Source organism: Rhinolophus hipposideros (assembly GCF_964194185.1).
Source record: "Rhinolophus hipposideros genome assembly, chromosome: 6".
NCBI classification, from domain to species: domain Eukaryota; kingdom Metazoa; phylum Chordata; class Mammalia; order Chiroptera; family Rhinolophidae; genus Rhinolophus; species Rhinolophus hipposideros.
This window is the reverse complement of record NC_138052.1, coordinates 71294011-71321955: the sequence shown is the minus strand read 5'-3', so window position 1 is coordinate 71321955 and position 27945 is coordinate 71294011. Positions and strand designations below refer to the sequence as shown.

Below are 27945 nucleotides of genomic sequence, written 5' to 3'. Positions count from 1 at the left end.
AGATGGCGGAAAAAGGAACTGGTCAATACTTTTTAATAAAGGGAATTTACTCATTGTATTGATTTAGTAGAAAATTCCTCGTATGGGCATTTGGTCACCCAAATATTGTATCCCACTAAATTGAAAACCACTACAAGTAATGAGTGAGACTGCCCCCAGTGAAGGAATGAAACAACATTTCTCTCTCCCTAAATATCCTACACCCCTTCCTACCCTTTGAGTCTATAGTGATACGTCTCTTTCTTTACAGGCAAAAGATAATTGCCAAGAATGAAGAAATTTATGAGGAACGATTGGGAAAATCAACCTCTGTTACTATTTATGAGGATGATTCCAACACTTTAGAAGATAGTAACAACAAAAGACAAGAATTATGAACAGAAAAGTTGTTCTCCATCATCAGAGATGGTAGGAATAGTGTCTGTAAGTCTAGAGAACTCCTGTGAAGTTTTCTTGGGAAATGCATACGATGAGTTTAGTTCTTGGGTTGCCTTCATTTTATTTTTGTCTTTTCACAATTTGCTTTCTTTTGAGTGGTTGGGAATGTTTGAATTCTCATCTCAATTACATAGATTTTCATGACTCTTCATTGAAAAGTGATGTTCTCTATACCTGGAGCTGAGCTTTCTCTGGGCTTTGTACTATTTTTCTCTTCTACCTTAATGTATTTCATTTTGAAGACACTGATCTGAAAAAGCTTCTTCCTATTGAACGTCGACTATATTTTGAGGTATACCTTTTGTTCGACTGAGGTATTTAGCTAGCAAGATAGATAATTTATTGGTTTGATTCCATGAACTTTTCTTTCTTGCACGTGGCCCCACTCTCCCACCTCTCAATCATATTCCCAACCTATAATTTGGGAAGAGTTTCTGATCATTCTTGCCACCTTCTCTAAACCATTGCCAGAATTCAAATGTCCACAGGACAGTCAACATAAATAAGTGAAGTGGGATGGACATAAATAAAAACAATCCCATAAGCACAGTGATAAATGGTAATTGGCAGTAGGTTCAATGAGGGGGTTGGGCAGGGTGGTGTACGGGATTGGGGGTGAGGGGTGGGGGTTGGGAGAACCCATTCCACTGTTACCAAATGGGAGCATGGAGTCAATGTAGTCAAATATTCTGATTTTTCAAAAAAAGGTATTCTGGTTTGTTTTTGTTTTTGTTTTAATTGGGGAATACTGGGGAACAGTGTGTTTCTCCAAGGAGTTGTCCTTCACTCTAGTTGTGGAGGGCGCAGCTCAGCTCCAAGTCCAGTCACCATTTTCAAGCATTAGTTGCAGCTGGCGCAGTCCACCATCCCATGCGGGAATTGAACTGGCAACCTTGTTGAGAACTCATGCTCTAACCAATTGAGCTATCCAGCCGCCCCAGTATTCTGGTTTTTATGTGACATCTCCCAATTTTTATCTCCAAAAACATGAATAACACATTTTTTAGAACTACCACTGTGTGAGCAAACATTAGGGGGCTCAAGTAAAAGATACCTGTAATTTAAAATTTTTCCACTTGTGAGATGCCATTGGCAAGAAACAAACCCCAATTAAACAAAACAACCTCCAAGGAACAGTAAGATAAAATTATATTTTATCCTGGTAAGAATATTTTTGAAAACTATTCTTTAAAAAATTTCTAATTTTTAAAAATAACATAAATCCTAAATATTTCAAATGAACTGAACACATAAACGAATTATAAATTTGCATGCATGAAGGGACCTCATCATTTTTAGCAAGAAAGCAAATCAAACATGTACAGAAGTATGTATATATTGCAAGAACGATAAGAGAAAAGGCTAAAAAGGGAGTTTGGAAACAGATTATAAAGGATTTATAAAGCAGTTTGAGTTTTTAAAAAGATTTTAATGTAAAAAAATAACATTTTCGAATTTGTATTTTAAGGAAACCTGTACTACGGTTCAGGGCATATTGATTATTTTTGAATTAAAGTTACTTGAGAAACAACCAGTGCAAGAAGGACACTGACCCCTTTTATTCCCCCGAAGGCAGGAAATAAACCTCCCACGTGAATGGTACCCTCCCTGTACCGGGGAAGGTAGAAGGTATCCTTATCACCAGAGATAGGGAATTCAGGGTCAAGAAGACTGTATAAATAAATCTTGTTGCTACCCCAACTCCAAACACCTTTGTCTTGTCAATACATCACAAATGTGTTGTCATTTTGTCTAAAAGGCATAAATCACCTTATTTGGTCATTTCTTTGAGTCTCATATTTCTATGAGCTCCTCTAGCTATGAAAATTAAATTTGTTAAAAAACAAAAACAAAAAAATTTAATTTTTAAATTTAATTTAAAAAATTAAATTTGTTTTTCTCCTGTTAATTTATCTTACGTCAATTTAATTACTATGAGGTGTGATTAACAATACAGGGAATGTTTAAATAAAAATAATTTATTACAGTAAATGACACATTGCCATTAATTCCCCTCAAAATACTCACCCTCACTTTGAATCTAGAAGACTAAAAAGAAAAAGTTTTCATTGCAGAGTAGCGTGGAAGATGGCCTGGAACGAGAGGGAGTGGACGTACAAAAAAAGAAAGTAAATGCTGAACAATTGGAAGGGAATTAAATTAAGTGATTATGAGTTAAAAGCAGATGAGAGATGTGTGAAGAACATTCTGCCACTGTTTTTGAACCTTCAGAACGTTACATTTCTTTTAAACTTACTGTACTTTTTGTACCTACTATAGTCTTGTTTTCCCCTTTCTTCTGTCCCGTCCCCCCCCACACTCCCATTCAAGCCGTTGTTTCTCAGTCTAGCTGTGTAGGACTCAGCTCCCTGGCCCATGCTGGTATTATGAGCCTTGCGCTACCCCGGCTGAGGCCGTCGGTCCTCGGTGGGCTGCTCACAGCAGCTCGGGGCAGCTCTTCCTGGCTGCCTGCCACTCACAGCCACACACACGTTAGCCCACGGCAGCCCAGCTCCAGGGAGAGCTGTTGTTCACAATCTTAGCTGTAGAGGGCGCAGCTCACTGGCCCATGTGGGAATCGAACCAGCAACCTCAACATTAGGAGCACGGCGCTCCAACCACCTGGGCCTCCGGGCCTGCCCCCTACTATAGTTTTTAAAAACTTTTTTATCACGTTAAAAATACAATTAAAATCACCCCATTTTATTACAAATAAAATGGCTATACATGTCTAGCTATTATTACAAACCCAGAGATTTAAGCTTGAATTTGCATAAAAACTAGACTGATTTCCTTTGGCTCCCATTCTCTCCCCTTCCTGTCATCCAAAACAAAAACAATAAAACAGAAAGTGGGGAATAGCAGCATTTCGTTAACAATTAAGTTATGCATAGTGTTATGCATCAATTAAGAGGGAAGAAGAGTTTTTTTCTTAGAGTGAAAGTGGGTTGTGGCATCTGCTTCCCCATATTTTTCTTGTCATCCTTATTGCTCACTTCAAAGTTCACTTCAGTGAGGATGGTGAGAATATCTTCACCTCTGAAAAACATAACATTTTGACCATCTGTGAGGGAAAAATAACTGGTAAACCCTTTCATATGATGTGCTGATGATAGTTATTTCCCTCAAAACATTTGAAATAAACAACACTCTGTGTCACACAACGCTTCTGGTATATGGCAATTTCTGTCAAATAAAACATTACGGTGTGACCTCATCCATCTTATTCACCATCATTTGAAATAATAAGTTGCTAAACTAAGATGTACCACAGCTTTCCAGGTAATGGAGTAGTCTTAGAGCTTAATAACTTATCTTTGGTTTACTCAGGATCTCTGTAGACCATCAGAAACCTCAGTGTTAACATCAGATTTTGTTTCTTTTCCTCCCAACCTGTTTGTACATTACTCTGCTCCATGTGCTATGTCACTTGCCCCCCAGATCACTTCAATGCCCCCTAAACACTCTGCCTCAAATTGACACAGCTTCTGTGGATTCAACTATGATGCAATCAAACTTTAAGCAAATAAAAAATGGACGTCTCCTGCAGCCACCTCACCCCTTTCCCACCAGTCTCTCTAATCAGTTTAATTGGGCAACCTATTTATCCACCTCTACAGATAGTCCCCAGAACTTGCAGGAGTTTTGGTCTAAATTCCAAAATGGAAACATAGTGTTGATGTCTGCCATGGAAAATTCTCATTCTTCAAACACTTAAAACATAATGAGATATAGGACTAGAAGGAACCTACAGAAGATTCCTTGCTATCTGTCAGTTGTGTGTGCATTTGGGTGAACTGTGACATACAAAACCATCATTTAAATAAAGGAAGCATAGGATATTTAAATGAGGGAAGGATATTTTCCCACATTTTGTCGCTTCAAATCAGGCCAAATTAGTAAAACTACAGAAGGTTTCTACTCTTTGGTACTTATCTCCCACAACACACCAAGAGGTTGGTTAGCTATTATAGAACTTTTGACAGAGTTAGAGGATGTTAAACATTGAAATGGGTTACTGCCTTCTTGGAAGACTTCTTGGAAGTTTTCTAGTCGAGTTGAAACAGTCATGTTTTTGCTTAAATGCCCAGCTAGACTATATGACTTTATCATTCTTCCTAGCAATACGATATCTTGATTGTCCTTTGAGGTGCTAAAAAAGGAAACTCTTCAGTAAGTAGCTCAGTTCTTTCTATCTATGAACTAAAGATGTTAACACTTCCCCTGTCTCCCACTTTGCAACTGACCTGGGAAATACAACTATGTGATCTATGGTTAGACATTTATTGATGAATGAAGGGTTGGGTAGGGAAAAATTACCTAGGACATCTTTCTCTCAGGCTCTGGCAAAGTGACTGAATATACCAGGTCCCCTCCATGGGGCTTCGGTAGGAAACACAGTTGTTCACAGTAGCCATCCCCAGCAGAAAGTCAGCCTCATCTGGGATATATGTCTTCTGAGGTAAAGAGTCCATTTCTAAATCGGCTTCCTTTTGTTCTGAGTCAGTCTCAACAGCTATACCTTTCTGGTAGTTATCCCCTTGACAAGCCTGAATAAAAAAGATTTTGGGTTTGCCTAAAAGGGAAGGGCACTTCGAACCAGTGAAGTAAGAGGTCAGCTCATAGATGGGGGCTTCCTGCCCATCACAGCCATAGATGATGCCCTTGTCTCCATGGGAGAGGATGCAGCACATGAAGCAGTCTTTGTCACTGTGGTCCATGCTTTGGAAGGATTTCAGAGTTTCACAGATTTCCCCTGCTGTTGAGTCTTTGTAAACTATTACCTCAAAATGAAGCTCACTAAAGGTGTTGTTCAAAGCCACTGAAAAGTGAAATAAGAAAGGTCATATTACATTTCAATAATTCCCAGCTAAAGAGAACACTGATCATATAAGAATTTGAAACAGAGCTTGAGAACAAGACCCTCTATATTAATGACTGAATTCCACAGGCTTCTAATATTTACTGCCACCAGCTGAAAACATTTCCCAGTCTTGAGGCAAATAAGAAAAGGAGAGTACTGGGCCGGCCCGGTGGCTCAGGCAGTTAGAGCTCCATGCTCCTAAGCCGAAGGCTGCTGGTTCGATTCCCACATGGGCCAGTGGGCTCTCAACACACACATACACACACACACACACACACACACACACACACACACACACACACAAAGGCAAAAAAAAAAAGTAAAAAAAAAATATATATATATATACAATAAACCATTTCTTAAAAAAAAAAAGAAAAAAGGAAAGGAGAGTACTATTGTTGGCATGTTGTGTTATCTCAACTAGTCTACAAAATGGGTAAGCTATTGTTTAGGCTTACTACCAAACCAATCTAAAAAATAATTGTATTACTTATATAATCAGAATACAAAAAGCCAAAAAAATTTTGAATAAAAGATCCATACTTAGTTTATTCCTAATCCTCTCAAAATTGTCAAAATATGATATATGAATATTTACAAAATCAAGTAGAACTAAAAGACTATCACTTCTCTATCCCTCCCAATTACCCAGTAATGTTCCATGAAGGCAACCACTTTCAACTTTCAACGACTTTTCTTTTTTGGTATTAGCTTCCATTTTATAATAAATTTGGGTGCATTGCTATTTATTTGTTGATAAATTTTAGAACTTTGTATTGAATTCTTATTATGGGTGATGAGCTTTTGGTGCTCTTACACAATTATTTACAACTTTTAGTTGAATCAGTAGTAATGTTTGTATTACTAGTAGTATCTAAACATAAAATTCTTTAATTTTGCTTCCTTTCTTATTAAACTTTTTGTCTTTCTTGGAATTGGTAATCACATTATTCTTTATTGCTTTATTTGCTGTACGCTTACCATTATTTTCCCCCAAATGCTCTCATAGATCTAGTTAAAGTCTTTCAATATTTTCTGGCTGCCTGTCTGACTCCTTTTTAAAAAAAATAAAATGGTATATATTTAAGGTGTACAACATGATGATATACATAGTGAAATGATGACTACAGTCAAACTAATAACATACGAGTATCTCCACACATAATTACCATATGTGTGAAACAGAGATGAGAGCATCTGAAATATACTCCTAGCATATTTCTACCATGTTTTTCTGAAAGTAAGACATAGCCGGACCATCAGCTTTAATGCGTCTTTTGAAGCAAAAATTAATATAAGACCCAGTCTTAATTTAATATAAGACTGGATCTTTAAGGAGAACTGACTCTGGGTGGTGAACACACAATGGGATTTATAGATGATGTAATACAGAATTGTACACCTGAAATCTATGTAAATTTACTAACAATTGTCACCCCAATAAATTTAATTAAAAAAAAAAGACTGGATCTTTAATATAATATAATAATATAATATAACACAACATAATATAATGTAATATAATATAATACCGGGTATAATATAATATAATATAATATAATATAATATAATATAATACTGGATCTTATATAATATAATATAAGACCCGGTCTTATATTAATTTTTGCTCCAAAAGACGCATTAGAGCTGATGGTCCGGCTAGGTCTTATTTTCAGGAAAACACAGTAGTATTCAATATAGTCACCATTCCGTACATTAGATCTCTAGACTTATTCATCCTACATAACTGCAACTTTGTACCCTTTCACCAAAATGCCAGAAATACAATCAAATATTATTTTTTCAAAAAAGTTTTAATAGTAAATGAATGGAAATCAAAGGCTTGAAACCTTTCCTTGAGGGCCAAGATGTACAATGATGAATGATGCAGTCAATGAACTTAAGCTCTGTGGCTTTTTAAAATCGTAGAATCGTTTTGCTTGAATAAACAAATATTAACAGAGACCATTTGCAGAGTCCTGATGATTAAAATCAGCCTACCTTAATTCCCTAAACTTTACTCAATTTGAAAAAATAAGTCATTACCTGATGTTGTAACCTGTAAAAACCATTTAAAAAATTCTTTGATCAAATAAAAATTCTTAATATCATAAAGGTTGGGTTGGATTCTTTCTATTATTACTTTTAGTTATTGCCATTTCTATGTACACATGCTACCAATTAATTTTTTATTTAACTTGTAAGTTCTCAGTCTTAGCTGAAATAGGCTGAGCAAAAGGAATTGTCTAGTTTAACATTGAAAATGCTACTTGTGTTGGGGACTCACAATTTCTGCTGCACTCTTATAAATGCAACTTCTATAAGTGCTCTTGGCACCAAGGCAATGTTTTCACACATTGTACTACTAACACATTCTACAGAAGCACTATTCATTTTGTTGAATTAAAAGCAAAGCTTGGGATGGCCGGTCAGCTCAGTTGTGTAGAGCGTGGTGCTGGTAGCACCAAGGTTGCCGGTTTGATCCCTGCATGGGCCACTGTGAGCTGCGCCCTCCTTAAATAAATAAATAAATAAAATAAAGCAAAAGCTTATTGCTGCTTTTCAGTATAAGCCTTTTAGTAAGATTTGATATTTTATCTCAATATACACATTGCTTTGATTTTTAAAATTAGATAAAAAAAGAAAAGCAGTAAACCAGCAAATATAAAAGAGTGTTCTTCATCTCTACAGGGAAATATGGTTATATCCATTTAAAACAACAACAACAATGACATGTGGCCCTGCTGATGCAGCTTACGTTCTCCCCTTCTGCTAGAAACATAACTATTAGACATATTTCACTTCTCTTTTGGTTTTGACTGTACCCGTGTCCAAGTCTGTTCCATTTCTATTCTTCATGCTGTGAAGTTTGGGCACGTCCTTCCGTGCTGTGCTAAAGTCATAATTGTTAAATATCACACAGTACCCCCGTGGCTTGCTTTTCATTCGGTAAACTTTGTCGGATGTCTGAAAAACAAAAATCCAACCCAAGAACTGACTCTGTGGGTCAAACACATGAGATATGAACATACAACTCCCCAGTAAGAGGCTAGGCTGTCCCCTAAGCCACACAGGGCTACAAGTGCTCATTCCATGGCTCCAGCGCCACTTGACGTTTCCCTAGCGAACTCGTTTCCGCCTAGGTTCCCAACACAGGATTCCCCAGACTTCTGCGCACAGTGTATAGAGTCCATGTCCCAATACTTGGGCCTCCTGAGCACTTTGCACTTATATTAATATTGTCCTCATAACAGATTATCATTATTTGTTCTCACTTCTGCTTAAGGCAGATGATATGTGTCGGGAACTAGGATTTATTAATTTGGGAGAGCTCAATCAAGAGTTGCTGAACAAATGGATGTCTTAGTGCTGCCCTTCCTTGATTTTGTGATTCCCTTGGCTGTCTACTCAACTCCTCCATGCTTCGGGGCTAACAGCTGATGGCCTGCCCTTCACACAAGGCATAGTGTGGTCCCAGGATTTTTAAAGCTGATGGCTTAATCTGACTCTCAGGACCACAGCGACTGGAGACGAGAAATGCACTGGTCAGGCAGGGTCTCGGCTATGCTGCAGGTTACAGTATCCAGACTCTAGTACCTGCCAGCATCAGTCAGAGGTGGCCCTGTGTTGTCCTGATTTTCCCAGGGCCGTTTCAGTGCTGAGATAGTCAGCATTTACCGGGAAATGCATGCAGCTCTTCTAGGTAGAGAAAAGAGCCCCAGACTTGGGGGCCAAATTGCTGGCTCTACCACTTAATAACCTAAAAACTTTGAGCAAGTTAATCTCTCTTGCAGTCAGTATCCTTAGCTGTTCCTTGGGGACACCTGTAGAGTGCTTTACTCTTCACAAAGCACCACAGGACTGTGGTTAATCCTTGATTTTCAGACTGAGAGAGGTCTGGTAATTTGTTCAGGAGACCACTATCAAATTGTTTCTCTCAAACTTAATTTTAAGTCTCCTGCTAGATTCGTAGCATTCAGGATTTCCTTTGCTTCCTGCCACGGAGAGGAGTAAATGGGCTAAAGAGTCAGACGTTCCATTGCTGAAGGTTACATAAACAGGCGTGACTGTGTCTAGAAAGGCAAGTCTTACACTGGCTCATTGAGATGAGAACACGGAGATGACTAGATCATGAGCGTTTGCTGCTTATACCTAACCACAAAGAAGAAACGGTCTTAAAATGTCAAGTTAAAAGAAAAGGTTTTGCTCTTCCAGTCCTACTGGACTCCTTCCGCAAAGCCCTCTCCCAGTGAAGTGGATACAGCTCCTGAAAGGGTTAGGTAGGAGTCTTCTCACCCCTCTGACCTCCAACTGTTCCAATGTCTTTGTCTTGGGTTTTAAAATAAAAATTTTAAACATAGGAAACCCAAGAAATCATATTTTTTTTAAACTAAAAAGTCACACTTTAAGCTTGTCCTTCTGTGAATTTTTCCTACAGTTCTCAAAATTTTCACTATGTTTCTGCCCCTTATTAGTTTGTCTGGATGCTAGAAAACAAAAACTAAGGCATACAATAACTAGATTCTGCAATGCAAAGAGAAGAAGGAATGGAAGTTTTCCTCATACCTGTTGTGATTGACTGTCCTGTTCTCGTGATTCACAGTAGTGTTGGCTCGGGGAGTCGGACACTGACAGCATCCCAAGAGACCCCTCCCCCACATACAATTGAGACACCTCTGGAATGAGACATGAGAGGGAAGAAATTTTGGTAAAGAAACATGTACCGAGAACACCGAGGGCACCGAGGACAACACAAAGTCCCTTTTAAAATGAAAATTCACAGACTGCCGTAAACATAATATCCTTGTAGTTCACATAATAGGTAAAAATCTTATTACTGACTAACTGCATGTTTTCAAACTTGCAAGCCTGGGGCCCCACGGGCTGTGTCTTTTAACAATTCTTTTTACTGCTGTCACTGTGTAGAGATGGTGACAACAGGTAGCCACCGAGCATTCATCCTGATATTAGGCTGCAGGTCCATTAAGATGTGGGTGTGGTAGAAGGTTGTGGAGAGCAAGCAACGAGGATCAGAGTAAATTAACTAAATAAACCTTGAAAACATATCTCCAAGTGTTACCAATGAAAATTCATCTGGACTTTTTTCAAGTTGGTAAAATAACAAAAACAAATGGAGACCCGCCTTGAAAACTCCTGAGCAAACTAAACCAGTTTAATCATACCAGCAAAGCTTAATTTAGCTTATTTGGCAAGACTACTTTGACCTTAGCCATTTCTTGCTTATACCTCTGAAAATCATGAGCAAAACTTGAACTTTTGTCCAAGATTTATGATATGAAGTAACCATAGACCAATCCCTTATTATTTAAGAAAATTCTAACATTCTAACCAATCACTGTGAAGAATACATAGTTACTGCTTTATAAGCTGTATAAAGCATAGTTACAGCTATATAAGCTGTTTGATAACAACATATCTCTGCACCTCATTCCACATTTTGTTTTGAACACTTTCAATTTGAAAACTGCCTTTTTTGGTGTGTGCTTAATAAATTTTTGTTAATTACTACAACGATTCATTGGTTTTCTTTTGGCTATTTATGAACCTTTAACAAAGGCTCATTCATCCCTCTGAATTAAAACAGAAACACACATTTTTTTTATTGGAAACACTGTGACATAGAGGGATTTGTCAATTTAAGAATATATTTTGCTGATTCACAGCTATCAGGTTGTACCAACCTCTGCTTAATTCTTCATAATCATTGATTTTCTTCAGCAGGCTTTTGTTGACTTGGTCACATATTTTTTTCAGAGTACCCAAGTTTCTTTCCCCAAGGATGACCCTCTTCTCCATCTCTATGAAAATATCGAGCAACGTCTAGAGGGAGGAGAAATAAAGTTGGAAGCCAAAATTGGGCCATGTTGGCTTTTAGATTGGATTTTTTACTTTCACTTTCTCCAAACCTAACTTCCCAAGCAGACCCTCCTGAGAGGGCATGTGGTCTTACAAAGCCAATAGACTACTATCGAGACAATTCTGTGTTTTCTGGCCCAGAAAGACAGAAGTGAGCAGAGGAGAAGCCACATCAGACATCACTCACTCCCCAGGCCCTAGCCCCTGTGCTCAAAGTCTGTGGATATCCTTATAGGAAGACTGTGAAACAGCCCAAGTTGTATTGCTGAGATTCAGCAGCCTGGGGACTGTTTCACACCCATCATTGCCTCTGGTACTGTATCCACTACACAGACACACACACAGCCACACATACAGACACACAAAACCACACTACACACACACACACACCACCACCACCATACCATATACGCACGCACACACAAACACTACCACACCACATACATACACACACAGACACTACCATACCATACATACACACACACATGCACCACACCACACACACACCACATACACACACACACACACAGCACACACACACACACCACACCACGCACACACACCACACACCATACACACACAGACACCACCACACCACACACACACACACACACACACACACACACAGTTCTAGGTCCCAGGTTGTTTCAGAGACTGCAGAAGTGGGGGAACTACCTCAGGCCCACCACTGTCTTTCCTGGCTCTGCAGGGTCCCACATTGAGCTATGCCCCCACAACCCGCCTTCTGTTCCCCTGACACCACCTTGCTCCTGATAATTAATGAGCAGCACTATACAATATACAAAGGACTCATACATAGAACACTCATGGCTGACAGCTTATTTCTTCTCCCCTGGTTAAAACATGAAAATTCGGGTTGCTTTTACCAGAGTAGCCCTCTCTTCATAAGCAGAAATTCCCACTGGTTCAGAACTGAACCTTGGTGCGACAACAGGTCTTACCATGTCATCATCCAGTTTACATTTGGCAATCTCCTTGCTCAAAAGAAATTTAAAGGACTTCAATTCCTGTTTGGTTACATCTTCTGAAATCTGAAAAAGCATGACCCTGTGGTGGGAAATGGAGACACTTGAGAAATGCTTTCTTAAATAATTTCCCATTTGATATATGGAGTCACAGCAGATTTGATTCCAACGGCCTGCCTTTAAAATAAAGCTAGCTAATGACATGATTTATGAGTTGGAAAGAGGCTGGTGTAGTGACACAGAAGACTGTTTACTCATGCCCAGCTACCCCATCTTTCACTGAATTTAAACTTCTACTACCTTTGTCCTTCAGTTAAATTCAGTTAAATGAATGGCTCAGTTGGTTGGAGAGCAAGCTCTTGGCAACAAGGTTGCCGGTCCCTGCAATTAGGGATTGAGGACGGCAACTGGACTTGGAGCTGAGCTGCGCCCTCCACAACTAGATTGAAGGACAACGACTTAGAGCTGATGGGCGCGGGAGAGGCATGCTGTTTCCCAATAAAATTTATTTTTTTAAAAAATTCAGTTAAATGAATTGTGGCTTCCTTTGTCTTCACTATAAAATCACGACCTTGTTGCAATAAAAAAAGTTTTGATTTTGGAAATTATGCTTTTTAAAATGCAAATCAGATCACTATTTCCTTATTAAAACTTGGCAGTGTTCTCCCAGCTGTTACCTTCAGTTGGAAGGCCACATACTTGGTTCTATAAAACAGACCTTTGTGAATTGAACCCAGCCTGCCTCTTCTTCTCTAGCCACTCCTGACCACCTTCCACCATCTCTTCTCCAAACACCCAGTGGCCCCCTGACACTTTATGCTGTGCCCCCTTCACTCCCATTCCCTTGTCTGTCTACAGACAACCACTCATCCATTAACAGCTCACACACTGCCTGAATGTCCTCGGGGTTGCATTCACCCTGCTGTACCTTTGTACCACCTGAAGCATAACACATATAATTGTGTGTTTATAAAGCTGTCTGAGTCCCCTGAGAGCAGGGTCCATGCTCTTTTTGTTTCCATAAGCCCAGAGGGTTGTGAGGTACAGTGTTTAAATTTAGGGGACCCAAACTACTAGTGTTGGAACCTTGGTTCCACCATCTATGAGCTGGGTGACTTCAGATTGTTACACATTTTTTTCCTCATTGTAGGCCATAGACATTACTATGGTTACACCATTCAGACATGTTGAGGTTTACAGAAATAAGTTTATCTGAAGTGCTAAAACTAATCTTTGGCAACAGACTAAGTGTTCAATACGCGATAGGCACTACTATTTCCAAATCTATGGTAGGCTCTTGGGATATGTTTGTTAAATGAACAAAGGAATTTTTTAGAAGTCAGCAAACCTTTCACTATTATGGTGTAACAAAAACATGTTAACTTCAAAATTAAATTTAAATTCTGAAAATAAAAATAGTGTAGAAACAGAAATTACTCAGTATTATCATCTGCTTCATCCTTCTTTTCATGGACTCTTCTACCCTAGAAGTATTTCTCTAACATTTTCTTACTTTGGTCAAGTAGGGTCAAGATTTGGTCAAAGCTACCGCCCCTTTTAACTTTATAACAAGGTATTTTGTGCTTTTACTTTCCTCATTACTGAAACATACTGGCTTTATTGTTAACTAACCTGATAGTTTGTAAGATACTTAGTTTATAAGTAGCAATTATAATTTGAAAATTAAAATGTCTAGTGTTTCCTTATAAATGTAAAGTGGTCACTCTAGCGTATTTTTTCTTTCTTGGCTAATGTTCAACAACGATGAATAAGCAGTAGGTTGTACTTGTGCTGAGCCTTTTATTCCCAAGTTAATATGTTGAAGATTTTAACAGACAGATCCTGCCCTTGTTAGTAACTCTTGACCCTCCAACAGAGAGGGACCGGTCATTGTCTGGCATTGGCAGTTTGTCTCAGAGTCTAACTCACATGGCAGAAGGTGTGTAACCTCCAGAAGACCAAGACAGTGGGTACAAGATGAGACGGTCCAGCCTTCCTACTTCTGGGGCTGTGCTTTTTAGGACTAATTGATGCCTTAATTTACAAATTCCTTAAAAGAACTTAACAATCCTATTAAACCAAAGTTACCCAGTATTGAATAGTATTCAAAATTGTCTGCCTTCCCTCTCCTCCCCAGTTCATGTTCACTCAGAACGTGTCAATGTGACCTTATTTAGAAAAAAAAGGGTTTCTGCTGTTGTAATCTCAGTAAGATGTGGTCATACTAGACTAGAGTGGGCCTTAATCCAATGACTGGGATCCTTATAAGAAGAGGGAAATTCAGACAAACTGACACAGCGAGGAGAACAGAGGCAGAGATTGAAGCAATGCATCTACAGGACGAGGAACACCAAGGATTGCCTGTAACCACCAAAAACTGGGAGATCAGCATGACACAGATTCTCCATAGAGCCTCCAAAAAGGGACCAACGCTGTTGACACCTTGATTTCAGACTTTTAGCCTCTAGAATTGTAAGGTAATAAATTTCTCTACTGCGTTAAGCCATTCAGTTTGTGGTACTTTGTTACAGCAACCCTAGAACAGAAATACACTCAGAACATCTCTTTTGTCGTTTAAAATAGAAATGGTGAAGCCGCAAGAAGAGAGCATGACAAGGAACATGCCAGAATCTCAGGTCTCTGAGACCAGGAAGACCAGGGCATTAACAGGCCGTTCTAGTAGAGGGTAGCAAACCCAGGCCGTGAGGACTTAATGTTGCACATGTTACAGTTATTGACAAGGAAGCAGAGACAGTGAAATGGGCCACACCCAAAGCTTGAGCAGAAGCTTCCTGAAAGGAAAATTAAAAGTAACTTTAAGGAGTGTCTGAGGACTGTCTGAGAATAGAGGATTTTGAAAGAGAGAAGTTGGTAATGTGTTTCTATGTTTAAAGTCTTAAGAATCACAAAGATGTAACTGAATGTGATTTATCACCCCTCGGTTACCTGCTGTCCCACAGGTGGGGACAGGCCAAGCTGCAAGGTCTTTGGCAGGACAGACACCCACATCACCGCCGTTCTAGCAGCAGCTGACCTCACGGGGGCTAAGCAGTCTCTGTGGGGTCCAGCCTGGCCAATACAGAACAACTGGCAACATACACCTCATTGGAGAATTTTGTAATGCAAGTGTGGATAAAAGCCTAATTCTCCATTGAGAATTTCCGTAGTCATCCACCAGCAGGTGGGAAGAGGATTTCGGGGTGGGAAGCAGTGATGCTTTACCCGATAATAGACAAAGTAAGCACACAATGTGGGCACCAGCAAAGCAGAGACACCGAGGTAATAGACACGTAACAAAGTGAGAGAGTTAGAACATTTAGAAAAAGTCTATTTTAATGTCAGCATACTTATAGGTAATGTTTCACTCTGAAAAAAATTTTATTTTATGATTTTAGCATTTTTTTTTCTGAATTATACATAAGGTCTCTAAATTTCTTAATTGGGCCCTGGTAGGACATCTTCCCAGAGCCTCCAAAGTCATACTATATAGGCAACCTGTAATCAACCCTCCCCACAAAAACGTGTCCACTCCCCACATATCTCCCAGTGCCACACTGGAGGTTCTCCCCACCTGTAAGCAGAGATTTGAGCCCTGCCTGGTGTCTGAAGCTCCTTAGTCATCTCTTCCTTGTTGGTGCCCAGGTGTTCGACCAGCAGATCCAGTCTATTAATTCGGAATAGCAGCTCCTTCAAAAAGGACAAGTTGCTTTCCTCCAACATTCTCTTTTCCTGCAGTCTCTGGAATAACATTAAGGCATCCTTGATGGGTTCCTGTTTCCTTTGTGGGATGTAGTCCTGGCTCAGGAACTTGAGGGAGGCCAGCTCATCACTGTCCAGATGTTCCCCGATATCGTAGAGACAATTGCTGAAATCCATGCTTGTCCAGTGTTAGTGTAGTTATAGCCTAGGTCCAAATGCAACATCATGTTCAAATGAGGAAGAAAAGTAGCATTTACTGGTTTGTTCCTGCATCAAAGGCTATTACATCTACTACAGTATATACTAGACATTGTACTGTGGATATAGGGAAGGTAAAACACACAGGACAAGCTCCTACTCTCAGGTAGCTTACTGTTTAGGAAGGTAGATATATGAACTAGCCAATGGCCAGCAAGTTGTGACCAGGGTGCCCGAGGAATATAAAACCTGGGAGAGGCTCTTCCTGGAGGGAAGGCACTTTTGGGGAGGAGGTGGGAGAGGACAGTTCTTGCAGGAAATAGTTTATGCAAAAGATGGAGTCAAAAATATTCAAGTCAGTTCAGACAGACTGTGGGGACAAAGCCCCAAAAAGCAGTTTCCAGGCTCTCGGCCTCACATAGAAAGGTGCTGGCTCGGGTAGTAAATGGCCATCAACTGTGATCAGATGGCCAGCAGCTGTGGCTAGTTGGCCGTCAGCTGTAACCCGTAGGCCGTTGGCCACTAATATAACGGCTGTGGCTATGCTAGCAGGAAGGAATGGGGGCAAGCAAGAAGATAGTGGCTGGCAAGCGCGGACTGCTGTTAGACAGATTATGTAGATCCTGCTTCCTGTGTCTCCAGCCCAGCCGCCAGCGAGAATATATTGGTTTGACTCCCCTATCTATGGCTCCGTGGGTGTTCCTGTTTGGCTTTACCGTGTCCTGCGTTCTTGGGCGGGGAGTGGGAGCTGAGACCCTGCATGACACAGACACAAGGAACTCAATAAATAATCTGGAAGGGCTTGGGATGAGGAATGATGGGACAAAGGGATGAAGCTCTGGCCAGAGCCTGTTATGGGTCAAAGGGTTCAGGCTTTGTCCTGGAGGTGATAGGGAACTAAGAAAGGATATCAACATGAGAATGATGTCATCTGATTGGAATTAACATTTAAAGTGTGGAGGACAGATTGGAAGGGTTGGAGGTGGAGAAGAGATAGGGTCTGACTGAAATAGTGGTGGTGGGAGGACGTGCTGCGGCGCTGTCCTCCACAGACCTTAGGGAAAGCACCCACTGCTGGTCAAGAACCCGAGACTGGAGGCAACCCTTTCAACAGTTTCTAAATTAGACAATGTGTTTTTTTCAAACATATATTGAAATAGGTTAAAAAAAAAAAAAAGAGAGGGCAGTGTTTCAGGAAACCCAAACAACCTTCATGAAAGCAGCGCAGGATTTGGGGTTTCTCCTCCCTTGAAGCCCTTGAGTCATCTTGACCGATTTCTCGCCACTCTCCCTACTCTGATAGGCCTGTGAAAGACCCCTGGGAGCAGTGTTTGTATGGCTTCTTCATAGGGACAAAACTGGGAGCTGGCTCTGTAGAGCGGGATACAGTGTTGCCATCAAAGCCAGGAAGCTCCCTTGCAGCTGACCCTCGGGGGAGGCAGGCAGTACAGTGGTACTGAGTAAGGGGCTTTGGGCTCAGACAAAACTTAGATCAGAATCCAGGGGGACGCTGCCTTCAGGCCCTGGGCGGTTCCTGTCCTCTGAGGTTAGATTCCTTTGTAAAACAAGGATCAAAAGAACACCCATCTCCTCAAGTGTTGTGACCATATAACCTCTAATGCATTTAGATAACAAAGGCCACCAACTAGTGAATACTAAACAAGCGTTAACCAAAGAGAAAGAAAAAGACCCAGACTGTGGGGCCCTGACACAAACTGGTCATGGGAGCACTCCTCTTACCCTCCTAGTTTTCCCACTGCCTTGCTTGATAAATGTGAAAGTTCAGTTGGAAGCGGTGGTTTTCAAACTCTGTAAAGTTAAGGAACTCTTCGTTGAAGTCTTACTCAAATGCTTACTTACCTTAAGTGGTGGTCCCAGAGAGCTACCCTTTGAAAACCTTGAAGTAGAAAAACCTTAACTTCCCATCCAGCTCCATCATCTCCTTGATCCCACGGACTCTGTGTTCTTGGGCACTTTCCTTAACCTCAAATAACCTTAACCAGTTTGGACCAGTTCCTCCATTAAACAAGGCAGATCGCTTCCTGGATCTTTACGCTCCCTGCATTTACAAACGTTCTGAAAACGCAAATCCTGACTATTACTCAGAGGTAGTGATCGAGAGTGACCCAGGACCTCTGTATTTTCTACATCTGATGTTAAAATAGAAATATTTTTTATTTGCACATTAAAGTAAGCCTTAATGTTTTTAAAAAGTGACCAAAAAACACTTCGAAACTTTTAAAAATACCTTCCTTTCCCCACACTGATTATGTAGAACAGTGTTTTTTTATGAAAATTGAAAATACAGTAAATACAGTGAATTATAACTGTATTTTATAGCGGGATACAGATACTTCCCTGCAAAAGCAATCAATTATCAGGAAAATACTTTTATTTAGGAAAGTTATCTTAAATAAGTGGCTAGCATCTAACAGCATATGTTCAAAGTGCAACAAACAAAAACTGCTGGCCATACAAGGGGACAAACTAGCAAGCTCAGTTCCTTAAATCACACTACAGAAACACGCATGTGCTCAACCGGGTCCTCTAACCTCAGAGGACCCAGAACCGCCCAGGGCCTGAAGGCAGCGTCCCCCTGGATTCTGATCTTGGAGTGCCATCACAGACTAATGTGTAACTCCGAACAACTAGAAACACCCCATATGTCCTTCAATGAAGGAATGGCTAAATCAACTAAGGTGTAGTCATACTATGCAAAAGTATGCAGCAGTTAAGAAAATGCATTCCATCTTCTGAAATAAAAATGAATATCCAAAACGTTATTATTATGACAGTGAAAAAAGCAACTTGCAATATAACGAGAAAAAAAACATACATCTAAAACAATACAATAGATTTTCAGTGATTACAGACATATATGTAAAAGCAGAAAATAAAAAGGTAAGGAGACCTGGAAAGAGACACGCCAAACTCATAAAGTTGTTCTTTCTGGGGAACAGAGGAGAAAACTAGAACTTGGGGGTGAAGGAGTGAGGAAAGGGAATTTATCTTCTCCTATAATGTGTTAAGATAAATGTATGCAGATACTATCTGCATAAATGAAATTAATGTTAAAATATTAGCTTGGATGTGTTCTTCTGTTTAAGAGAATGTAATCAAGTGAGTAGAGGATAGGCAAGAAATGAGGCTTTTTGGGAAACAGAGCACAGATAACAGCAGGCAGGGAGACCAGATTACAGAGGAGTGGTACAATCATATTTGTGTTCTTAAAAGAAAACAAAATGGAAGAACTTTAAACTTTAAAAAGAACTTAAGAGAACTCGAAGAATTTATTTTCCCCCCAAATGGCAGGAAACTTTCATTCATCTCTCAGAGACTGAAAAAATCTAGTAGACTAAATATAAGAAGCCTGTAGAATACCTTCATAGCACAATTGACCAACTCTAACAGGCATTTCCTCTCAATAGAAAATACACATCTTTTTATACACATACAAAATATCCACATAGGAAAAAAATCTTAATAAATTTAAAAAATCTTAATAAATTTCCAAAACGCAGAAATAATACAGTCCATGTTCTCTGGTTATTAGAAGTTAATGAAATTAGAAATGAATGCATTAATTGGAAGTTAGTAAAAAACGGCCAAATCGAACACCCTACAAAAAAGGCTAGCCACATTTAGGTGACTTTTTTTAGCACACGGTTTTAGAACAATTGGGAAGACTTCTAGAACAAACTGAAATGAATCCTAACTGAACTCCTTACATCAAAATAAACTGCAGATGGATCAAAGATTTAATCCTTAAAATTAAAATACTAAGGAAAGAAACATAGGGGAATTTTTAAAAATAATCTTGCAGTGGTGAAGAACCTTTTTAAGTATAACAGAAAACCTGAAAGCCATTAAAAAAAAGGTTGGTAAATGTCCTTAAATAAAAACTAAAATATTCTGAAAAATAACCGAAACAAAATTTTAAAAAATCAATAAATCTTGCACTGGGAAAAAAGGGGGCAATGATATGACAATATAAGATAGAAAATGGACTGATTTTTTAAAAATAAGGTTCCTGTAAGTCAATTTTAAGAAGAGTGAAAGATCAACAATCCAATGCACATACAGGTAAAATCATGAGCAGACAGTTGAGAGAAAATACAGTACCAGTGGCTTTATTGTTCACAACAAATAGCTTTTAAACATTTGAAAATATGTTCAATCTCACAATAATTTTTTTTTAAGGAAATTAAAATTACGAAAGACTATTTTCAATTACCAAATTGGTGAAACAGAAAACTTGCAATACACAGTGCTGTAATCTGGTGGAAACAAACACAGGTAGGTAAGTGGTTTGGCCATATCTGTCAAAATAGGAAATGCACATATCCTTTGACCCCACAATTTAACTTCCAGGAGTTTTTCCTATGTTAGCTTAAACATCAGTGTACTAAGACATATGTACAAGGTTATTCATGGCAGCATTGCTTGAAATAACAAAAGAGCAGGAATAACTGTTTATCAATAACAGAAGAATTAAATAAGCTATTAATCATATCCAATGGTACTCTAGTCAACTATTTAAAAGAATGGAAAGATCAACCTGATTGGATATGTATGATCTATATAATGTTTTAGTAAGTGGTGCATAGATTTGAGTATTCACAGGTCTTTGAACAAAATACACAGGAGGCTGTTCAGTGGTTGCCTCAGGGGAGAGAAACTAGAGGGCCTGGGTGTGAGTGTAGGGAAGGCCTCGGGGTAAACAAGAAAGTGAAACATTTTTCCCCCCATTTAAAATTTGTACCATGTGCATTCTAAATGTACACATACCTAAATTAAAGGTATCTATTTAAATATGGGTTTTTATTCATATACTGGAACAGATCTAAACTAGGTCCAACCCTCTTTAGTACCATTAGGTTCAGAGTCTTTAAATTTTTAAATCAGTTCCAATCACTGTGAAAATCTCATTTTATAGAATAAAATCAACTACAGAAGCTAATGTAAGCAGAATCTTCTTTTTTCCCTCCACAATTATTATTTTCTGATACCAATCTTTATCATATTCATTTTAGAAAATACAGAAAAAAGAAAAAAGAAAATTAAAATTACCTCTAATTCCATCCTGCAAACACACCTAAAAATATTTCAGTCTTTCCTACCAAATGTTTTATGTATATATATTTTACACCATTATACAAGATGTTACACCATTAACCACAGGCGCTGGGGTTCTAACTACAGGGACCCTGGAACTAGGTTTACTGAACAATCTAAAAACTTTACTGGACAGGCTAGAAACTTTGTTAAAGTAATAATTTTTTAAAAAACATTCATTGTTGTATTTTTATGATCATAAAATAGTAAAAATAACACTTTTCCTTACACCAAGTGCAGAAAAATATAAAAAGAAAAATTACTTAGAAGCTTGCTATTTAAAAGTAATTCTTTGGTGGGAGCATTTGAGATCTTCACAATTGTCAGTTTTTGCTCAAATAAACTCATAAAAAAAATTTTTTAAGTAATTCTTTGGTCACATTTGGTGATTTTTTTATTCACCTATTTATATATACAATTATAATAAAAACACACATATATAATGTGTTTATATACACATATAAAATATATAAATTTGCATATTGTGATATATAATGCATACAAGGCAGAGGAGAAGAAATGAGATGGAAATACCTCCAGGAAGTTTTCTTTTACTTTCGATTACTATATAATATCTGTTAAATAATAAATTCATATAAATACATTTGTATTAATTAATATATAAGTATATTTAATATTTTTATAATACAGTCATTCCTCAAAATATTTCAATATAAATGTTTATATTGAGATATATGGGTTTATCACATATAATTCATTATATAAACATAAAAATATTTTTCTTGTCTCATTTTATTAGAAGTCTCTGAAAAAATTGCTATAGTCATCCACATTTTACTATTGTGAACAATCAGTTTAAAAATAAGCTAATAAGAGAGGCGTCGGGCTCAGATTTGAGCATCTCAGTCAAGGATTGCAATGACAGGCCTTGTGAAGACTTTTTATTTTATTTTAATTGCAGTTGGAAGCCAATGAAGGAATTTAACTAAGAAAAACATATAATCATAATATTTTTAAAGATTAAAATTATTAAAAATGTTTAAAGACAAAAAAACACAAAACCCACAAAAACGAGAATTCTTAACAAATCTACTAAAGCAGAGAGAGGGGCAGAACCTTACAAACCAAGCCAGTACATGCTGGAGCCTGGATTTAGACCTCAGCATCTCATTCCAGAGTCACAGCTCTACCACTGCCTTATATGCCGCAATTTAATTGCAAATAAATTTCACCTAATCACAAACAGTCCTTCTAGCAATAATCTAGCAGCATCCTAGCTTCTTCAGTGGCATACCTTAAAGCTGAGGAAAATAAATCCAAAACTTGCATTAATCTTCAGAGACAAAAATCCACATCTCATTCAAAGCTCAACACTACTTGAAAGTGGCTCTCAGGCCCAACCCATAAGAAGCAATAGTGTGGCCGTTCCATCCAGACCAGGATGGCCACTCGAAAATGGGGACTCCCTCAGAACTTGCCAGATTGCCACTCTGCACACAAACACTGTCCACTGCAGGGCCCTGAAGTCAGTGCTTTCACACAATCCAGTAAAAGTGTTTAAACCTCAATAAAACATATAACCAACACTATAATTTTCTAATTAAATGAAATTCATAATTTCATCTATAAATGCTTAACCACACAAGTACAGTCTCGGATCTTATCAGTCTATACTCATTTTTACATTATTCTCTGTACTACTTTGTACCTTTTTTATTTCTAAAGTAAATAAAGAAGTAAATAATTGAATTACTAAAACTGTGTGCATATGTGTTTGTGTGTGTATATGTTAGTGGTTATAGATGCCGGTGAGTGTGTGTTCGTTGATGGGTAGCTGTAGCAGCAAAATCAGTTGAGATTTAAATTTTGATTTATTTTCTTTGACAAGTTTTGCCAATGTAAAGATAAGACCTCTCTACAGACAGCTGTACTTGAAACATTCCAGAAAAACCCCCAGGAATTCCTCAACCTAAGCTGGGAAGGCCTTGAGATCTGGAATCTGTGGGCATAGAGGCTCTAGAGGGACTTCTACCGGTTTCCCCATCTATGCTTAAATAAAAGGCTCACTTCCATGGGCCCCAAGGACACTAGATCCCATCCCCAGCAGCCTAGAAAATTCTAGAATCAAAGGTCTTCCTCCCCAAAGACCCAACTGACCTGACCAAAGGCAAATCCTGGAACCTTCACAGCTGCTTCTTCACAGGCTTGGGACCCTCACAGCTGCTTCTTTTCCCCTGGTGCACTTAAGGCTAGAGTACGAGCTTTAGTGCAAATTCGAATGAAGAATTATAAGCACAACTCGCTCTACTTCCTGTTTTACTCAACTCTGAGTCACATAGGGTGCTCTGCAAAGCTCCTCCTTTTAAAGCTTCAAGAAAAAACTTGGTGGGCAAGAAACAAAGTGTTTCCTGGGAGGGAAACATGGCCCTCTGAGTTTGGCTCTGGCTATGTGACTTTGGACAGATCATTTTACTTTGGGGGTTCCATTACCACATTCCAAAATTAGAAAGTTGGACTGGATGATAAGTAAGAATGCTTTCTTTTCGTATTTCAGAAATTTACAATTTTTTCTAAGTTAATTATTAAGACTTTAATGTTTTCTTTCAATAAATATCAGTTGAGCAGTTCTGAGAGATCTTGAGATCCGGAAACTATGGGACCCTCGCCATGGTTCACGGAGGATCTGCGAACTCCCACAGCCAACTCTCATGGTTTCCTAACCAACACTCACACACTACACGGTTCACCCGCATGGGCCCCAAGTCATCTAGCTCCCACCCTCAGTGGCTTAGAAAATCCTAGCCTCAATCCAGGCGACTTGACCAAAGACGCAAATCCTGGAGCCCTCACCGTGGTCTGAGCCTGGGAGATATAACAGTGAGCAAAACACACATTAGCCCTGCCTTTTTGCTGTGAGTCAGTTGAAATATTTTCTGATGTTAAAAGTAGAAATTAAAAAAAACTCAAACACCTTTGTTCGTTGAAATGCCTTTTTTCTTTGCCCAAACAGAATATAAGTTTTCAGAGACCCATCTTATAACTGAGAGGATTAAAGAAGGTATCTGAAAGTGCCTCTTCCCCTGTAGAGGGCTAGGTAACTGTGCTATGGTAACGTCCATGTCCTTCTCTGCCACTTGATTCTGCTCATAAATTCTAAGTGAAAACACACAACAGAATGAAATCCAACTTGATGCCTTTTGAGCATCTACCCCATCATTTGTCCCACTGTTTTGTGACTAGTTCCTTTCCTAGGTTGTGAGCTTCCAAGGGCAGAGACTGCATCTGTCAGATGCTCCTAGGACCTGCTACCGAGACTACGTAGCAGTATCTAGAATATACAAAGGTTTCCTGAAAATCGACAACAAAATGAAACCATGTGGAAGGACAATGGATACAAACACGGAGATACTCAAGTAGCAAAAGTGTAGGACATGATGCTCAAACTCATCAGTAACCTGGCAACGAGATAAATAAAGCAACAAGATACCCACTTTATACCTATCAGATTGGCAGAGGTTTGCAAGTTGGATCAGGTCAAGAACTGGTGGGGGCAAGTTCTTATATAGTCCTTATATATGACGGTGGAAACTGTCCAACATGGAATACCACATAATGGTTAGAAAGTGGAGGCAGGCAAAATACATAGAACTTAAAATGCAGAGTGCTTACTTTTAAAAAAAGAAACGGAACGAGCAAAATACAATACACATAATACTAATACTTATGTATTAATAATTGCTAACACTTACTGGGTACTTAGTAGTGCCAGTCACTGTTGCAAGTGGCTAATGCGTATTATTTCCGTAAGTCCTCACAACCACCTCATGAGATAGTACTAATCCCATTTAATGATGAGAAAACAGTGGCACAAAGACAGTACTTACTTGCTCCAGTTCGCATAGTTTGAAAACAGTGTATACACACAAAACAATTTTGCAAAAATACAGAATAATTCAGGGATACATATCAAAAGATTTGAAGAGTTGTGTTTTGGGAACCATCATGAGGAGTAGGAAGTGGGGTGGGAGTGGGGAGATCAAAGAAGGACCTAGAACAGGGCAGAGGGAGAAGGGGCTTAGAGACCGAGGACCACAGGCCATTAGGGTCTGACAGAAGGATTCACTCTACCTTCTGCCCCAGGGCAAATGGAAAAGAAAACAAACACAAGAAGGTAAAGACTGTCTTATGGAATCTCCAAACTCCAGCAGGAGAGACACTGTGTCTGTATTGGAGGCCTCTGGAGATTTCGAGAAGACTCTGAGAAATGTAGCAGAGGAACTGGAGATTTTCAGAGTTAAGAAGTAGCAAGGCCAGTGGCTGTAGTTCAGAGAGAAACACCAGTCGGAGATCCTGGAAGGACCCAGAGGTGTCACCACTGGGCAGGTTGGAGGCGCCCCCTGAGTGAGTCCCGGAAACATGGTATCCAGCAGCCACCTCCGCACCAGGCACTCACCTGCTCCACCCTCTTCCAGCAACATCACAGTCACCAAATCTCCCGATGCCAAGACCCTTACACTGCCTAATTTCACATGTTCAGATTCCTAAGGCTGATCCACACAACCAGAGAAAAATCCCTTGAAACAGAGAGGGGAGCAAAGGGTAGAGATGGAACCGCCTCCAGGAAGTTTTCTTTCACTTTCGATCATTCCACCAGGCTCTTCTGCCACCTCCAGGGGACTCACTTCCTGTTTCTCAGTTCTCTACATTCAGAATTTACTAGCAAATTCATAGGGCTTTAAAAAAAAAATCACAGGAGACAAAAGAAGAATTAATAAACATTGCCCTGCAGCAGAAAGGCAGAACCTGGTGTTCAGCAAGAGAGAATGAAAATTCCTTAAAACAAAGCACTAGAGAATAAACTTGATTCCTAAAAAAGGAAAACAGAGATGACTCATTCTAGAAAGAAATGTTTCTTATTTAAAGGAACAGATGCCCAATTTCCAACCACTCAGAAATTGGGCATGTGTTCGTCAACATGCAAACTAAAAACCCGGAAGCTGGACATGTTTCAGTGGAAAGCATTTATGCTGACTACATTTACTATTAATAACCCCTGTAATTTTTAAAGACAGGCTTCAGACTTCCCCTTGAAAGGGGACTGGGGAGAGGAAATGCCTTCTGTGCAGTGGCCCAAATCTCAGCACTGAAGCCATGGACCAGCCCTCCAGATCATATGGCAGGGGCTCTTCTTGGGTCAAAGCAGGCCTCTGGCAGAAATGTGGGGAGATCCTGATTAAGAAGCGGGGATGGGTATGACCCAGCCTAGGGTAGGGGTAATAGCGCTGCTCATATCGTGGCCACGCTCTTAGGTTAGTAGTAACCGGTGCCCGTCCAATGCCATACTTGGAGAGGTGGGAGACAGAGGTGGCGATCTGTTTCCCAGGACACCGAGCCCCAGGCTCTCCCCAGCTTTTTTTCATCCTCTGTCCCCTCCCCACCCTCTGCCTCTATTTCCTGTTTAAATTTTTAAAGGATTTTTCTGCCCTTTTGTTTTCATATCTTGCACATTTTATAAACAAAACACCAACAATAATACAATGACTAGATGTTGTATCTCTTTCACACAAATTAGCTGTAATTCTCACAGCAATGCAGAATCTTGTTCTCCCATGTTATGGATGAGGAAACTGAGGCTCAAATAGATACATAGGTTCAAACTCAGTCTCATTGGACCATACACAGGATTTTCTCACTATAACACACTACCTCCTCTTCCCCCAACACCCAATTAGGTTTGAAATAAAGCATGTGGCTGGAAGAGCAGTACATTTAAACTAAGACAGAGTGATCTATGCTCAAATGTCAGAAGGTCTTGGATTCTCAGTCACCTAAGAAAAAGGAGTTGGCCTAAAGGCACCAGCTAACATTTATCAAACATTTTATGTATGCCAGACACAGTACCTAAATTGGCTCACTTCATCCTCTGAACAGTTTTTTTGCTATTTTTGCTCCCATTCTGTGGATGAGGAATCTGAGGCCTGTAGAGGTTGAAAGTCAGCCAAGTGAGCTAGTGAGTGACAGAATAAGGTCAATTTGTCTCTAAGACACTGAGTGGTTAATCCCTGCCTAAATATTAATACACAACAATAGTTCTCAACTTGACTGATCTCAGAATTAACTGGGAAGATTTAAAAAAGATCACTCCTCAGTCCCCAGCTTTGGAATTCTACCTGTGCAGAATTATGGAAGATAAAACGGAGTGAGCACCCAGAGTAAGGCCTGGGCCTTCTGCACTTCTCAATAAATATTCACCACCACTGTTACTTAAGTTCACATCATGTGTAAGATGTCTATGAATTATTAGACATAGTGTACAGATGAAGAAACTAAGTTCAGTGTCAACCAGCTGATGAACCTCAGGGCCAGCAAATGAACCCAGAATTTTCGCACTTGAGAGGTTATGCTCATCTCCCAATCTGCACCAAGACTGGCAGAAATGGATGAGTCACTGAAGATGTGAAAATTAATAAACAGAGCTCATTTAAAATAGAGTCGGGAGGCTAAAAGAACTCCCAGAGACCTGCCACTCACCGCAAAACAGGAAGAAACGGACCTTGCATCTCCAACAGGAAGTGACTACATTACCACCTCAGCAAGAAGAAGAAAAGATTCCTCCTTGCCCAGTAACAGCTGCAGCCAATGGGAGACTGCCAAAGCAAACACACTAAGCCAATGTAAAGACACTATACTTTGAACTTTCAGTTTCCTTGATGGACCCTTTTACACCAGTCCCTCCCAAATCCATAAAAGAGCGTTCCTTTCCCTTTTTCTCTGGACTTGCATGCATGCAGTAGACCATTTGCAGCA

The 27945-nt window shown here is 39.4% G+C and overlaps 2 protein-coding genes across 4 annotated transcripts in view; one reads left to right on the top strand and one right to left on the bottom strand.

Annotated features, from left to right (window-relative positions):
• FLACC1 (flagellum associated containing coiled-coil domains 1) overlaps positions 1-1603 on the top strand; it is a 28749-nt gene extending 27146 nt beyond the window's left edge. For both annotated transcript variants that reach the window (XM_081051074.1, XM_081051075.1), the window contains one exon: positions 251-1603. In XM_081051074.1, the coding sequence (XP_080907200.1) occupies positions 251-377 (127 nt within the window). In that variant the 3' untranslated portion in view covers positions 378-1603. The remainder of the gene's footprint in view (positions 1-250) is intronic.
• Positions 1572-26007, bottom strand: CASP8 (caspase 8). 2 transcript variants are annotated; one of them, XM_081051071.1, is made up of 8 exons: positions 25592-26007; positions 15737-16069; positions 12142-12247; positions 11005-11143; positions 9869-9978; positions 8128-8269; positions 4759-5260; positions 1572-3477 (listed from the first exon to the last, which is right to left on the bottom strand). In XM_081051071.1, exons 2-8 carry the CDS (start codon positions 16039-16041, stop codon positions 3342-3344), a joined length of 1440 nt encoding a protein of 479 aa, XP_080907197.1. In that variant the 5' UTR covers positions 16042-16069; positions 25592-26007; the 3' UTR covers positions 1572-3341. The 2 variants fall into 2 exon arrangements, with proteins under 2 accessions (XP_080907197.1, XP_080907198.1); XM_081051072.1 differs by lacking the exon at positions 25592-26007 and adding an exon at positions 23296-23466.
• Between the last annotated feature and the right edge of the window lie 1938 nt (positions 26008-27945).

Bases quoted from the DNA above. Each gene is read 5' to 3' on its own strand.
- CASP8 (XM_081051071.1), bottom strand. From the start codon at position 16,041: ATGGATTTCAGCAATTGTCTCTACGATATCGGGGAACATCTGGACAGT. The intron at 11,144-12,141 runs GTAAGACCTGTT...TCCTCCCTCTAG, and splicing joins GTAAACTGGATGATGACATG to ACGTTGCTCGATATTTTCAT. The intron at 8,270-9,868 runs GTATGAGGAAAA...TTTGTTTTTCAG, and splicing joins AGGACAGTCAATCACAACAG to ACATCCGACAAAGTTTACCG.